Source organism: Carettochelys insculpta, chromosome 6, assembly GCF_033958435.1.
Source record: "Carettochelys insculpta isolate YL-2023 chromosome 6, ASM3395843v1, whole genome shotgun sequence".
Taxonomy (NCBI): domain Eukaryota; kingdom Metazoa; phylum Chordata; order Testudines; family Carettochelyidae; genus Carettochelys; species Carettochelys insculpta.
In genome coordinates, this window is record NC_134142.1 from 93,477,040 (window position 1) to 93,493,048 (window position 16,009).

The window sequence follows — 16,009 nt, forward strand, 5'->3', positions numbered from 1 at the left end:
TTAAGAAAAAATATCTCTTTTGTAGAGAACAAGGCAAAAGTTAATTCATATGCTCAGCTCTAAGAATGGTGTCCTATTTCTACTGAACTTGATGACTGCGTATTTAGAAGTAAATTGAACAAGGCCCATGGGCTTTTCCTGCATTAGAAACAAACAAAAATGAGTGAAAAATCACTTTTAGCCTATGGGAGAGGACAAAGGACATGGTCCTCCAAGACCACCTTGGAATGTTGAGGGCTTTCACTTCCAGTTGTTCTTAATGGAATTTGAGGGGACACTTCTTCCTGGGGATGCTCAGCGCATTGTGAGATTAGCCACAAATCATACATATTTTGTTTTCAGGCTTTCAAGACCATAAAAACATTGGAAAAACTAAAAGCTATTAATAGTTATACCACTTGATCCTCAATTTAAAAAATAATAGGATGGAATCAAACCATTCATGGAAGTTTGCATCCTCTGAGAATGTTTTGTTAGAATTTAATAGTGTTATGATGAACATTTTAGGAGAAGTTATGTGAACCGTATGATATTCCAGTTACAATAGACCCCCGACTTAATGTGTAGGTTGTGTTCCTGGAAAACCATGCATAAGTCATATTTTGTGCAAGTCGGGACTGGGTGGGGAAGAGACCCGGCCACCTTTGGTCACCCAGTCCTGGCTGCTCCTGTGAGCAGTGGGGAGCAAGGAACAAGGCATTCTCCTGGCTCCCCTCCGGTTACAGAAGCTGGGAAACTTCCCCTCTGCTTGCAGGAGCCAGGAAATTGGAGCTTGCAGGAGGGGAGCCGGGAGCCAAGCTGCTGCCGCCTTCCCAGATCCCCACCACTCACAAATTCAATTTGTGTTATTGCAAGAACGTGTAGGTCGGGGCTCTGCTGTACCATGAGAAGCAGTTAGAAGTCAAGGTAGATAGGTAACTACCTGGGTGCTGCTTGTTATCACACAGGTTAGAGGTCTCCTGTGACAGTAGGAAAGTGTTATTCTTCTAAATTTTCTTTTGTTAAATATTATTTTGCTTGTCAGAGCAGGAAATGTTGCCTTTTCAGGCCAGCTGCTTTTTTAATTCATATTTGTTGGGTGCATCATAATGCACAATCCTCTACATGGGCATAGAAAGAGAGATGTATCTATTGTCCGCAACGTGTCTAAAACCATACTCTTGTGGGATGGTTCTGTCTAATTTTCACTATTTGGGACTTTATGAAGTCATTTAACCCCATGCAAAGTGATTGTATATATTGTCCTTATGTTTGCATTCACTGAACAGATGTAAGTGACTGAAACTAGTGTTCAAAGCAGTGCAGAATCAGGTCCACAGACTTACTTTCTTAGATTGGTTCTGTAATACTTATTTCATGGTTTGAATGCTTAAGAGTTTAAATTTTTGTTTCTGAATTTATTTGTTCAGAATGAAGGAGGTGGGAATCAGGCCACAGAGGAATGTGGGAAGCCATCAAGGAGAAGTTTCAAGACATGTTTTGGGTTAGGGTCCCTATACCAACATGGAGTAGGAAGTATTTTAATCCAGTGTTTCTCAATCTTTTTTAAAAAAGTACCTCCAGTACCCACAATTTTCAGACATGCAAAAATTTCTTCTGCCATTGCAACACATTTGTTTAAACAACTGAATTGTAACTGGTTGTTTGGAAGAAGTTGCCTGAAGGCAATAAACTTGCCATTGTACTTATGATGGTGCAAAGAGCATGAACAAAGAAACATTACACGAACATACAGTAAGTCCAGTATTTTTATTCAGACGTATGTATATATTTTTGTGCAAACGTCAATGAACAGTGATCAATGAAATTACAAGAAAAATTATAATTAAATTAATGTGACATTTGAGCTTGTTGGGATGAAATCATATGTCGAAACCTAGGGCTCAAAGTGATGAGGGCCACAATTAAATCAATGATTCTGATACCATTTCCTGTGTACTACCTTCTTCCAAATCTGCAGTTTTGTCCTTTGTTTTCACAAGGAATCATTCCATTTTAAACACTTTCAGTTGTAATTATAACTACTAAACTAAAATTGTACAAGTAGCAATTTTATCACTTACTTCAGATAACAAGCATAACATTGCACAGCCAGGCATTCCCAGCTCCCTGCTTTAACCCTATCCGTCTTCCTCTCCTCCACAGCTAGGCAGGTCCCACCGCTGTAATCCATTGCCAGCAATTCACTGGAGCTGCTGCTGCCCCCGTTGCCATCACCACTGCCGTGTGCTTCTCCCTCCAAGCACTGGGGAGGAATGTGTGCACAGAGTGGTGCACAGCGCTCTCACAGCTCTGAGCATTTTATTGCTCAAAGAGGTGCATACAGCTCCAGCACGCAGATCCCCCCGGACTTCTCTTGCAGACCACTGTACACATACCACATGTTCAGAAACAGTTTTAATCCAACTTCTGCCCCTTGCACCATTTGTCAAGAAATTTATTTCCTGCAAATGAGTGAGAAAACAAAATTAAATTATCTTCTGTGTAAAGACTGTTCCTAAAGTGCTAGTGATCTCTAAATTTGTAGAAAACGGCATTAATGAAGAAAAGAGTAGGATAATAGCAAAACTAGCAAGAATGAATGGCAGTCAGAGTTCTGCTCGGGAGGATTCAGCAGGGAGGTAGTGATTCAGATGAATTGCAAGAGGGCTGCAAAGGTAAACAGAACCTCTGCAGTTATTAAAAGGTGAGGACCTAACATAATATTTCTTGATTCAGAATTCCCATTTCCTGCCTGTGGAAGATAAATTAATGGAAGGCAGCAGAGTATATGAATACCAGTGTTTATATTGGGCTTTCTGCAAGCCCAGAAGGCCCTCTAACAAAGTGCTCATAAAACCTATCTACTTGAGGCTTTAAAATAAAAATGAAAGTGCATCTATAGTAAAACAGACCTTACAAACTGTGTTCTTCTGAGTTCCTTCCTCCTCACAGAGAATGAGAAAAGGCCAAGACCTTTTATCGTATGGCTCCAGAGCTAAAGGCTGTAAATTTTGAAAGCACTCTAGGGAGGAAAAAAGCAATCGGATTCACAGTGCAAACCTTTGTTTTGAAATATTCCAACACTTCTCTCTCCAATTACAAAATCAGTGAGTGAAAATAGGATCTTTACAAATTTTCCTTAAAGTGTGAATTTCTTCCATAATGTTTGATGGCTATACATAAACCAGAGCCATGAAAAATATATTAAAAATCAAATGAGAAACGTCTAAAATATGCACTGCTATATGAGAGTGTTAAAGATAAGAATGACAAATACATCTCATAAACCTAGATAGGCAGTCTCTTTAAAACATCAAAGAGAAATAAGATGCTGATTACGTCTAAGCCTGAAATTTAGAGGCAAAGTACCTTACTCTTTTAGCTGTTCAAGATAAATTTCTGTTCCTTTTGGTTTCAGGATTCTTGTTTTACTGGAAGTATATTTTTTTCTAGAACTAATGGAACTTGCATTTGTAGACTTTCTACTTTAGGACATAATTGCTAATAGCCTAACATACTTCTGCAAATGTAGCACGTATGTACCCATATGGTTAGTCTTCAAGTCTGTGGACCTGAACATAGATCAGCCTTTACTGTAAGTGCAGCCTGAAAATCTGTTTTTAACTATTTTCCACATGGTCATCAATGTCATAAGAGGCAACACATTTATTTAGAGCAGTCAGTATAATTATTTGCTATCCTTTGCTTATGCAATACTGTGAGACTGTTACAGGATAAAGTACTGAGAGCAGTATTAAAGAGAGTTAAATATAAGGTCATGAGACATCAGTTCATCAGCGTTATAGATATGAAGGTCCAGAGCTGTGGGGCAAATATTGAGAAAGACATGCTTCAGGTGCTTGCAAATCTGTTGCAGGATCATCAGCTGCAGCATGCCTGCTGCTGGCAGGGTCAGGTCATGGAAGGAGAAGCAATCTATGATGGATGGGTTTTTGCACACTGAAAACCTAAAAAATCAGGACCTTAGGTTGTATCCAGTATTAAGTAGGGTGCAGGGGCCACATTCAGACTACAAAGGTGGTATGCTGTCATTGACATGGATCAAAATCAGAATTAGGGTATAGGGTTTATTCCTCTGAATATTTCCTGTTTTGAGCTTTTAAAATTAAGGAAGGTAGTTCAAATTTTAAGGTAAAATTGGTAAGGAAATATGAGTGTTGACACTTCTTGGTTTAATATTGAAGCAACCAATTTGGGGAGGTTTTGTCTTTGACAAAGTGGCCCTGATTTACTGGATGCTTGCTGAAACTGGTCACTCTCAGTTCAAATACTCTGTTTTGTTTATGAGCTATGAGGGTGGCTTTATTACAGTAGTGTCAATGGATCAGTCCCATGTGTTTCTAGTAAACGTTTAAATATGCCTGGAAATCCATGGAGCTCGACAAGATGAATTCTGGTAGAGGCTGTTGTTGTCTCCTTTCTTCATGACGGTTCCTTCATAGCATTAATCCTAGAAAAATGACACTATTATGTGTAATTTTTGTATGTTTCACTCAGTTTGATTGTAGAGCTCATCTGCGTATCTAATCATTAGGTTCACGGCTAAAGATAGGATTTCATTCCCTTATGAAAGATCAGTGCTTTTTTTTTTTTTTGTGCTGGTGCTGGCACCTTGGCAGCCCCAGCAGCAGCATTTTGTGCGGGGTGGGGGGGGTGTTTGTTGGTTTTGCATCAGATAATACTGTTTCTCTGTTACTATTCATTGTGTAATTGTGATTTTTGTCCCCCATGGGTTGGGGTGGGCTGCTCCAGCCAGCCAGGGCGGCATCAGGCCCCAGTGCACCACAGGGATGCGGACGGGAGAGGCGGCTGGGGATTTCACGTTCCCACCTCTGAATCTGGCCAGCCCCCCGGGTTCCTCAGTCAGGTAACAGCCCCAGCCTTCTCAGTGACCAGCTACTTCCTCCATGAGCCTCTCTGTGCTGTGTGTGCATGCTTCTTCCACCCTCAACACAATCTCTCAGCTCCCACTGGTCACAACCAGGGGGCGGGACAGCATGCAAAGCCTACCTCTCTCTTCCCCTTCCCTTCCCCCGGCACATGGTGCAGAGAGGCTTGTGCAGGGAGCAGCTTTGCCCGGTGTGGCAGCTGTGGCAGGCAGGGAGCCTGCCTGAAGGTCCCACTGTGTTGCTGGCTGAGAGCGGCTTAGGTAAGTGCCTCAAGGCCAGAGCCTGACTCTGGCACCTCACTCTCTGCCTCAATTCATTACCCCCTCCTGCCTCAGGTCACCACCCAAATCCTCTGCATTGCCCACACCCAGGTCACCACTCCCTCCCAGATCCTGCATGCCCTCCTACACCTCTCCCCCAGGCCAGAATCCTCTCCTGGACTCTGCACCCCTACCCTTACCCCAGGGCCCAACTGCCTCCTTCACCCAAACTCCTTTTCAGACCCCACACTTACTCCTGCACTTGGGACAGAAGAATCCCAAGCATTGTTGCAGGCTGGGGACTGACTGGCTAGGTGGGAATGCGGCAGAAAAGGACCTGGTGATTACAGTGGATGAGCAACTGTATATGGTTCAAGAGTGTGTCCTTGTAGCCGAGAAGGCGAACAGCATATTGGGGTGCATTCGGAGGAACATTTCCACTAGATATAGAGAAGTTATTCCCCTCTATTCAGTATTGGTGAGGCCACATCTGGAGTACTGCATCCAGTTCTGGGCCCCCCCAGTATAGAAAGGATATGGAGGCATTGGAGAGGGTCCAGCTGAGGGCAACAAAAATGAATAGAGGGCTGGAGCACATGAGATATGAGGAGAGGCTGAGGGATTTGGGTTTATTTAATTTGGAGAAGAGAAGAGTGAGGGGGGATTTGATAGCAGCCTTCAACTTCCTAAAGGGGGCTCTGAAGAGGATGGAGAGAGGCTCTTCTCAATACTGATGGTTGTCAGAACAAGGAGCAATGGTCTAAAATTACAGAGGGGGAGATATTGGTTGGATATTAGGAAAAAATATTTTACCAGGAGAGTGGTGAAGCACTGGAATGTGTTACCTAGTGAGGTGATGGAATCTCTGTACCTAAAGGCTTTTAAGTCCTGGCTTGACAAAGTTCTGGCTGTGGTGATTTAGTTAGGGTTGATCCTCCTTTGGACGGGGTCTGGACTCTATGACCTCTTGAGGTCTCTTCCAGCCCTATGATTCTGTGATTGATGAATGAATGATCACATAAATCCCTGGATATTGCTGCTTCCTGACAGAATGACTGAAATGTTGAACAGCAAAATAACACAATTCTGATATGGAGTTGGGATAATAATCACTCATGTTGAAATATGCAGAATTTGCGTGCATAATTGCAAGTGACAAATAATGAGTCTACAAATGAGAAAAACTGAGTTTATTGGTTTTAATCAAGAATATTTTCTGTTATTCAGCCAACACTTTGAACATTTCAAAAAGTATATTTTAAGAAATACACATTTCAGCATAATGTCTTAATGTTTGTCAGCAATGACATCATTCAAATTTGGTAGTGGACTGGTAATTAAAATGACTCCTTTTACTCAATATTAAACTTTATTTAAACTATATTTAAACCTATTGACCACTAAAGAGGGTGGTTAAGTTGGGGTGCCCAGAACCTGATTTGGATGATCAGATGAGCACATAAGTAACCAATATCTGTTTTCTGCACTTAAGTTCATAAATTAGCACTTGAAAGTAAGCGTCCAACTCCGAAAATTTGACTTTCAGTACAGAATATAAGTAAGGATACTCATTAAAGCAAAAATTCTGGTCCTGTTGGAAGTCCATGGAAAGAACCCTCCATTTGACTGCAGTTGAACTAAGATTTCAACCTATAAACAGAAAGATCTTAAAAAATAGAGGCTTCTTGTGCAATGAGTCACAATTATGCAGAGCTAAGTAACACTGAAATAGGCAGTGCAGCCTAACAGATAGAGCCCAGGCCTATGGCTCATTATTACTCTGTAAAGGAGACAAATTAAACTGTTTCACTATTGTATATGTAAAATATACTCTTATTTTTAAAAATAGGATTTTTCCCAATGTATTTATTCTTTTCTGCTTCCCTGCAGGTTAAAGCAAAAAATTATGACAAAGTAGAAAAGGTGAGTTCTAGAATAAATTCTATTCTTTATGAAGCTTTTAAAAATTTTTATTTCAAACAAATAATTCTAAAAACCTTAAATATGAAATACATATTTATAAGGTGATCCAGTGTCATCCTTTAAAAGATGCAAGTACTGGTTGAACCTCTCTAATCCGAAATTCTCGTACAGCAACGTCTGTAATCTGGAATGAGTTCAGTTAGCTGGATGACCACTTACCACTGGTATGGCCAAGTTTCCTGCTGTCCCATAAAGTTTGTTTACAGCCACAAGTCCTAGCTGTCAGTGTTCTGTGCTGTTATTTAGCTGTAATTTACCCCCAAATGTCTTCTAAGAGTCCAGTAAGCAGTGCTGGTAATGCTGCTAGACAATATTGACTTCCTGTGGTCTGGCAAATTCTCTCGTCCAGCACGGGTCACATCCTGAGGGTGCCAGATTAGAGAGGTTCAACCTATTGTAGATTGGAAAGAAGTGCATCTTGCATTGAATATTTTGCCTTTTGTTATATACATCTTATCCAAGGGTACTTTAAAAATAAGACCACTAAAGTGGGTTTTATTGTAGTCAACACACTATAATCAGTGGGGTCACCAGAGTAACTGTCTGGCATTTTATACCTCTTCACTTAAGATATCCTAATCAAGTTAGTGCATAATTTAGGTTATACTTTCCAGTAAGTTTCAGATCAGAATAACAGAGCAACTTGTGAGACTCTGTAAAGCCCTAATTTCTGTTCTTAGATTCCTGATTGCATTTTATGCATATATTAACAGTTGTTTCAGAGATGCCTTATGAAGGTGCTACACATCGATTTATGGAAGTGTTACCTTTCGTATGTACGTGAAACCAAGGGCAAGTTACCCAGTTACAAGTAAGTAAAATATAAGTAAGAATTTGGAAGAAACCATTTTTATGGTGCTTCTCCTTTCCTTTAGAAGGCATTGAACATAGGCTCTGTCTTGACAAACCTGGCTTTGAGCCTGGGAGCTGATCATAATGGGTCTTTAACATATATTCTGCTCTCTCTTGCGAGAACATTTTCTCTAATATACCCCTTGATACTTTATGGAGGCCAGTCACCACAATATGCTGCATATAAAATAGCAGTTAACATTGCTTCTTTAAGACAATCAGAAAAGTTAGAGGTGGAAAAGACCAATTAGATTGTCCCGTCCTTCCCCCTGTTAATGAGGGATTATTCCGTGTCATACATTATCTATTGCCTCGTAGTCTAATTTTAACTTCCTGGTCAATGGGGCTGCATCTAGATTCAGTCCGGCTGCATGAGGCAAATGAGGGTTCACGAAACTGCAGATGGCCACTCATTTATGTATTCACTTGGCTCATTTGCATATTTGTGGCAGAAAACGAGCAGTGTAGATGTGGTTCTGCCAGCAAAAACATCCTCTGTCTCCAGCCCCTTATCCCTGATTTTTTTTCCATTCCAACCTCACTTTAATTATGCCAAGTTTACTTTGTTTAATTTCAGTTTTCTTTCTTAAAATCCGTGTTGTCCTTTGAGTGAGAATGCCACAAGCTTCCTTTTCCTTTTCAAATCAAGACTTTATTAGCAACATGATTGAAACACAGATAGGGATCATATTCCACAATGCGCTGCACATATTAAATGGGGAGTTATCCAACATTACAAGAACTCATATTTAATATTTAGGTCTGACTTGTTGGGCTTTTAGATGTTCACTGTTTATTGAAAATAATCAGGAGGGCGTTTTTTGGTTTTTTTTTTGTTAGCGTTGCAATTACAGTGTCAGGAGCCACAAAAGTCCTTGAAGAGCTGCAGGTTGCAGATCCCTGGATTATGGGGAGGGAAGGGGTTGATGGTTGAAAAATTTTTTTAAAATTCCATGGAATCTTTCAGTTACTAAAAAGAAGCCTGTTTTATGGAAGGAGGGGAATAAAGGAGTCTCAAATTAAAACCACTTCCTCTCAGTTTTTTTAACTAAAGACCACTCCTTTTAGCTCTCACTTGCTTTTTTGTGGCTTTTCTCAGGGATTCCTACACTTCATTGGTCTCTTTCAGGTATTGCAATTACAATCCTTTCTTCCTGGTGCACATGGCAAAGAGAAAGAGCCAGGCACACAAGAACATTACATACTGCCATCTGTGCGCTAGGTTAGCTACAGCAGCTTTCTTTTTAACTATTGCTTGTGGAGATTGTCCGAATACAGAATACCTGGAATTTAAGGAAACCAAACATGTATTTTACCCCACTAGCCTTTTTATTTAAATATATATTGAGAAATTGTTACTAAAAGGATTTTTTACAATAAAATACTGTGTATTAAAATTGCTAAAACCTGGTCCCAGCACTGAATATTTTCTATATTGTGATATTTTTTCAGAGAAAAAATGGCTCAGGCATATGACTTTGCTCTGGATAAAATCGGCATGGAAATCATGTCATACCAGGTTTGTTTTATTATCTAATTAGTATTTATTTGTGATTACTAAGTGCTTGTTGATTTGATCTTTTATTTTTTTATCATAGATCTGGGTGGATTACATCAATTTTTTGAAAGGCGTGTAAGTACTTTTAAGTATTTTTTAAAGTTAATTCATGTAATTTTAATGTTTATATAATTACAGACTCGTTAATCTTTCACTTCACTATTTAGAGAGGCGGTTGGATCTTATGCGGAAAACCAGAGGATAACGGCTGTTCGTAGGGTTTATCAGCGAGGTTGTGTGAACCCAATGATCAACATTGAACAACTTTGGAGGGATTATAACAAATATGAAGAGGTAACTTAGAAAATAAAACTTGTTTGTGATTCCAGCTTTGTTTAAAAAATCCTGTCTTAAATAGCAGAGGTTGATCCCAGAATTGTCTGCCCTGTATGTGTGTGCAAACAGATAAACGGCAGTGTAATGCGGGTTTAAGATAGATGGATATCCATTGTGATGGGTCAAGAAGAATATGAATCTTTTGAATAGCTAGTTTGCTGGTATTTAGGGTCTTACTTGAGAAATACTCAATGGGATTGCAGTATCCACACAGAATTCTCTTATGACTTGAATTCAGAGTTTACAGTGTTCAAAAACTTCAATAAAATTTGCAGGATTTTGTCCAACTTATGTAAGGCATTGGAAATAGCAAATGCAGATGAAAAAGCAGTGAAGTAGCACTTTAAAGACCAACAAAATAATTTATTAGGTGAGCTTTTGTGGGACAGACCCATTTGGTCTGAAGAAATGGGTGTGTCCCACAGAAGCTCACCTAATAAATTATTTTGTTAGTCTTTAAAGTGCTACTTGACTGCTTTTTTGTTTTGATAGTAATAGACTAGCACAGCTCCCTCTCTGTTACTATTCAAATGCAGATGGTGTTTCCTTCCATTTCAATGATCAGCACTGCAAGCTTAAAGAATATTTAAAATTAATTTATCTATTTAAGGGGCAAGATTGTAGCTTGTTCTTTATTCTCACCTTGGGGAATACGTGTATACAAAGCCTGCTCACCTTCTTGAGTACACAGATTGGCAATCTGTATGCATGGCGGAGAGCAGATTCTGTGCAACTCTTACCCTTAACTGGCTCATAGGTGAACAGATAGAACTGGGAGTGGCCAGGGCCTTGGCTCTGACCTTTACAATATGCTGGCCAACAGAGCTGAGCTGGTTTGGAGAGAATATGAAGCCGCATTTGGTAAAGGGAAAGAGGAAAGGAATTGTAACTGTCTGTGGATTGATCATTATACCACATAATGGCTACGTCTACACGTGAAGCCTACATCGAAGTAGCCTATTTCGATGAATAACGTCTACACGTCCTCCAGGGCTGGCAACGTCGATGTTGAACATAGACGTTGCGCAGCATCACATCGAAATAGGCGCTGCGAGGGAACGTCTACACGCCAAAGTAGCACACATCAAAATAAGGGTGCCAGGCACAGCTGCAGACAGGGTCACAGGGCGAACTCAACAGCAAGCCGCTCCCTTAAAGGGCCCCTCCCAGACACAGTTGCACTAAACAACACAAGATACACAGAGCCGACAACTGGTTGCAGACCCTGTGTATGCAGCATGGATCCCCAGCTGCAGCAGCAGCAGCCAGAAGCCCTGGGCTAAGGGCTGCTGCACACGGTGACCATAGAGCCCTGCAGGGGCTGGAGAGAGAGCGTGTCTCAACCCCTCAGCTGATGGCCGCCATGGCGGACCCCTCTATTTCGAAGTTGCAGGACATGCAACGACTACACGGTCCCTACTTCGACGTTGAACGTCGAAGTAGGGCACTATTCCCATCCCCTCATGGGGTTAGCGGCTTCAACGTCTCGCCGCCTAACGTCGATGTTAACATCGAAATAGCGCCCAACACGTGTAGCCATGACGGGCGCTATTTCGAAGTTAGTGCTGCTACTTTGAAGTAGCGTGCACATGTAGACACGGCTAATATCACTCAGTTTTATGTCCATCGTTTATATGTAAAGTTTATTCCACATTTTAGAAGTTAAGTCTTAATTCTGCCTGCATAGTCAAATATCACTTCGGGTGTGTGTGTTTTAGAAGTAAAAAAATTTATGATGTAAATGACTAACACATGCCAAACACAGATTGTTTACATTATCTTGTTCCTTAAGTTGACCACTTACCATACATTTACTTAGAGAAATGTTTTCAGGTGTCCATAATTTTCTAAAATACATTTAATTAACCTTCTTAAAACCATTTTACATCTTCTTCCAGGGTCCAGCCTCTTTCTGAAATGACATTCAGTAGTGTGTATGTTTTTGTAAAATAATGTCTCTTCAATTGCTTTTTATTTTTCCCCCCAGGGAATCAATATCCACTTAGCTAAAAAAATGATTGAAGATCGGAGTAGAGATTATATGAATGCTAGACGTGTGGCCAAGGTACAGACTCCCATTTGCTTCATTTTTACATTGTTTAATTCCATAAAAGCCAGACAGTGGTAAGATTTTAAGATTTTCAAGCTCAACTGTGTGTTTGGTGGGCTCATACAACTGATGTTTTCATAGGACAAAAATGCTAAGCATATTCATAAGCTGTCCCTTTCAGCACATCTGTTTCTCTCTGGAATTTAAAACATTCTCTACCTCTTCTTCAGGAATATGAGACTGTTATGAAAGGTCTGGATCGCAATGCTCCCTCCGTCCCCCCGCAGAATACTCCGCAAGAGGCTCAGCAGGTCGACATGTGGAAAAAATATATTCAATGGGAAAAGAGTAATCCACTGCGCACAGAAGACCAAACTCTCATAACAAAAAGAGGTAACAAGATCAGATATCAGACAATTGCCGTTTTAGGTAGGCTGGCGTGTTTGGAATTATTGCTGAGACTCGGGATTGACCTTCAGCTGAAGTGAAGTGTTTTACCATCATCATCCTATGCTTCAGATTGATCAAATGCTACTTACTTTGCCTCTAAAGCCTGCTGCTATTACCAGGGTTTTCTGTCTTCCTTAATAGTAGCAGTGATTTTACCTGTGGAGATCGGGGCTGCCTCTTCCCAGTGGGTTCTTAGAGGCATATGTGATTGCAGGTTATGCTGGTCTTGTTCAGATCCCTTTGAAATCTTGCAAATATGGGGTTACTCAGGAATGGTGAGGCGGTACCAAACCCAGTAGTGTTCCCTTCAGGGATGATTTAGATGGGTGGGGTGGGGGCAGATGTGATTGGGAGGGGTATAATCTTCCATGTCTTATTCTCCAAACTCATTGGAAATTGAGATGTAGCAACTAATGGGAAACTATGTATCTGCTGGGGAGACCAATATCAGAAGCAGGAGATGGTTTAAGACGTCCACGGATTCCTTGAATGTGAATGATAATTTTCAGTTTGATGATGTGCTTTTTATACAAAGATCTCAAAGTGCTTCCCCAGGAAGGGTAAAGATTATCATCTCTTTTTAGCAGATAAGGACACAAAGGCATAGAGGTTAAACATTTTAAAATACATTTCCTGTGAAAGAGAGGATGGGAAAATCCAGTCAATAGCATAAGAAAATCTGGGGCATTCAACCCACTTAAAGAAGTCAAAGCCTTGTTTCTGAACTTTCAGTGAATAACTACATACAAAATGAAAAGTATGTTGAAAATGTAGAATACTAGACATGGAGATAATACGAGTTAGACTTCAGGGAAAGAAAAATTGAATCATCATAGTAGGAAAAGATCTGGCAGTATAGATTAAGTGAATCTGGAGTCATTCCTTAAAACTGTGTGTGGGAACCAGCAGAAATCCTATTAAAATACTATAGGAGGGATATAGAATCACAATTATTGGGAACATAATTGACGTCTTTTCTTACGGCTGAAACAGGTTTTAAACAAACTTTGTCATATGGAGGTGTCCCACCATTTATCTCTAGCCGCAACCAACCCACAGTGTCTCATTTCTGCATCCTGTTCCAAGAGGAGGCATGTGTTGATACTCCAGATTGTATTCTGGTTCTCTTCAGACAGAGATGGAACAGGAAAAGATCAGATGGATAAAATAGAACAGGAATCATAAATCCATTGTGACCAACCTTTTCCAAACCAGAGGGTTATGACTGGAAAAGAACTAGTTACATCATTCCTTTGCTAATGGAAAGCCAGCGACAGTCAGTAGTCACTAAGATAAGCTGTAACTGATTTTTACTCAGTCTTGATGCTTAAAGGGCTTCTGTGTGCAAAATAGTATTTTATTTTTATGTGTCAGTGTAGCCAAGTAAAAATTGTCTCTACACTTTGAGCATCCTGCCAATTATTTAAAATCACAACCAAGTGCAGGTTTCAGTTAATCACTCCTCTTACCAAGAAGCAGCTCGACATACAAAAAACATTGCAACATTCAACCTGCCTTAACTCTTCAAAAACCATGCTGCAAATGCCACACAGGAGCCCTGAAAAATCTGCAAATACAGGCCATTTCAGCCCAAAGTTGGAGGTCACAGGCCCATGTGCAAAAGACTTTTGCCTGTTTACCCGCCTCTTTTAAAATAAGGGGATATTGTGTCAACATCCCACTGGCTACAACTAGGGCCGTGTCCTGAAGAGAGACCAGCTGACTTCAAGCCATGTTGAGTATTATCATCTTCTGTATTATCTGATACTTCTGTGTTTGATACACTGGTTAATAAAATTACAAATGAAAAGTAACTAATATACAATCATACAAATTCTTTTGCTAGGAGTATTTATCATTTTGCCTTTTTTTTTCCCCTCTAGTTATGTTTGCTTATGAGCAGTGTCTCTTGGTCCTGGGGCATCATCCAGATATCTGGTACGAAGCTGCACAGTATCTTGAGCAATCCAGCAAGCTGCTAGCTGAGAAAGGGGTAAGGAAATGGATATGGACAAACGGGAAAAGGCATTTTTACCCTTTCAAACGGTGTGTGGATTTCATAATTCTGGATAGCATTTTATAATATCAGATATTAACTTTCAAGTTTTGCAATGCAGTTACAAGGTTGGCATTAAATACTGTATGCAGCTTAAATGTTAGATTTGTATGGTTGATACATATGGTAAATGGTGGCCCTTCAAGGGCTTATGTACATGAGCATGTGAATGCTCCTCCTCTTGAGTTCAATGGGACAACTCGCATAAGTAAAATCATACGCAGAAGTGCCTGTTGGATCAAGTCTTATCTTTTGTCTTCAGTGTCCTGAGTATTAAATAATTTTGTTATAATGTTTGTCTGTCATAGGACATGAACAATGCTAAACTGTTCAGTGATGAGGCTGCTAATATTTATGAAAGAGCAATCAGCACTTTACTAAAGAAGAATATGCTTCTGTACTTTGCATATGCAGACTACGAAGAGGTGAGCAAAAAGATTTCAGTCCCATCTCAAACTCCAGTGGGACAAGATGTCTTTCCTCCAAAATCTCATCTGCTTAAAACTCATTATATAAAAAGAGTTCGTATATAATTTGAATAGTAAGTCTGCCAAATTTCTCAGCCTACATTGATACTTTCTAGGCTTGGGTAATATAATGAGAAAATATTTCAATATTAATTCCGAAATATGTTAGAAGCATTCAAATTAATTGTTTATCTTTTTAAACAAGTAGGTAGAGGCAGACTGTTGCAGAGAGAGACTCCCAGAAACTTCAGTTTCTCTAGTGCTAGGAAATATATTAGCAATTTAAAAAAAATTATTTCCTCAGAGTCGAATGAAGTATGAGAAGGTGCACAGCATATATAACCGGCTCTTGGCTATTGAAGATATTGATCCCACTTTGGTAAGTTAATTCAGCACTATTCAGTGTTTCCAATAATATTGATCTCAGTACACCCGAAAAGCAAGAAATGTCATCTATTAATAGCTCAGGTGGATAACTGGTGGAGTGAGCATTAGGTTGCTGATAGGTAGACTAATTTCCAGCAGGGTCAATGATTCTCATCTTTAGTTTTCTAAGGTGAATAAATTACACAGCATGTGTCCTTAAAAACCTACAGCAAAGGATATCCATTCATATGGACATTGAAAATCCCATGACATTCTTCATAAGAATAGGCATTTGCTTTGTTTTGACCAAAAGTTCACTTCCTGTTGCCTTTATTGTGTGCTTTGAATCCATTGATTTTCACTCTGCAGCCTAGTAGGTGATGTAATATACTGGTGCTCTATGTTTAAAGTTTATGAATCATTGTTGGATGAAATACACTGCATAAATACCAAAGATTACTACTATCCTGCCACTGTAAGGAGGAAATTAAAAGAAAGCTGTATTACTACTACACTCATTCCTCGTTAAACGAGTACAGTCATACCCCAAGATATGCCCATTCGGGTTACGAGAATTTGAGTTTACGAGAAGTTTCATTTAATACCCCAACTTCATCTTACGAGGCATTTCCTTGAATTTACGAGGATACGCTGCTGTGGCTGGTCTGGGTCTCCGCCTCAGTGCTGCAGCAGTGGCGCACCCCAGCCTGGCCAGTGGCCATGGGCTCCCAGGTGCTCC

General features: G+C 40.1%; 1 protein-coding gene across 2 annotated transcripts in view; it reads left to right on the forward strand.

Annotated features, from left to right (window-relative positions):
- The window catches only part of CSTF3 (cleavage stimulation factor subunit 3), a 91,087-nt gene that overhangs the window by 62,821 nt on the left and 12,257 nt on the right, over window positions 1-16,009 (forward strand). For both annotated transcript variants that reach the window (XM_074997628.1, XM_074997630.1), the window contains exons 4-13: window positions 7,043-7,075; window positions 7,849-7,946; window positions 9,440-9,506; window positions 9,586-9,620; window positions 9,713-9,839; window positions 11,869-11,946; window positions 12,162-12,324; window positions 14,265-14,374; window positions 14,746-14,862; window positions 15,209-15,283. In XM_074997628.1, coding sequence (XP_074853729.1) covers window positions 7,043-7,075; window positions 7,849-7,946; window positions 9,440-9,506; window positions 9,586-9,620; window positions 9,713-9,839; window positions 11,869-11,946; window positions 12,162-12,324; window positions 14,265-14,374; window positions 14,746-14,862; window positions 15,209-15,283 — 903 coding nt within the window. The remainder of the gene's footprint in view (window positions 1-7,042; window positions 7,076-7,848; window positions 7,947-9,439; window positions 9,507-9,585; window positions 9,621-9,712; window positions 9,840-11,868; window positions 11,947-12,161; window positions 12,325-14,264; window positions 14,375-14,745; window positions 14,863-15,208; window positions 15,284-16,009) is intronic.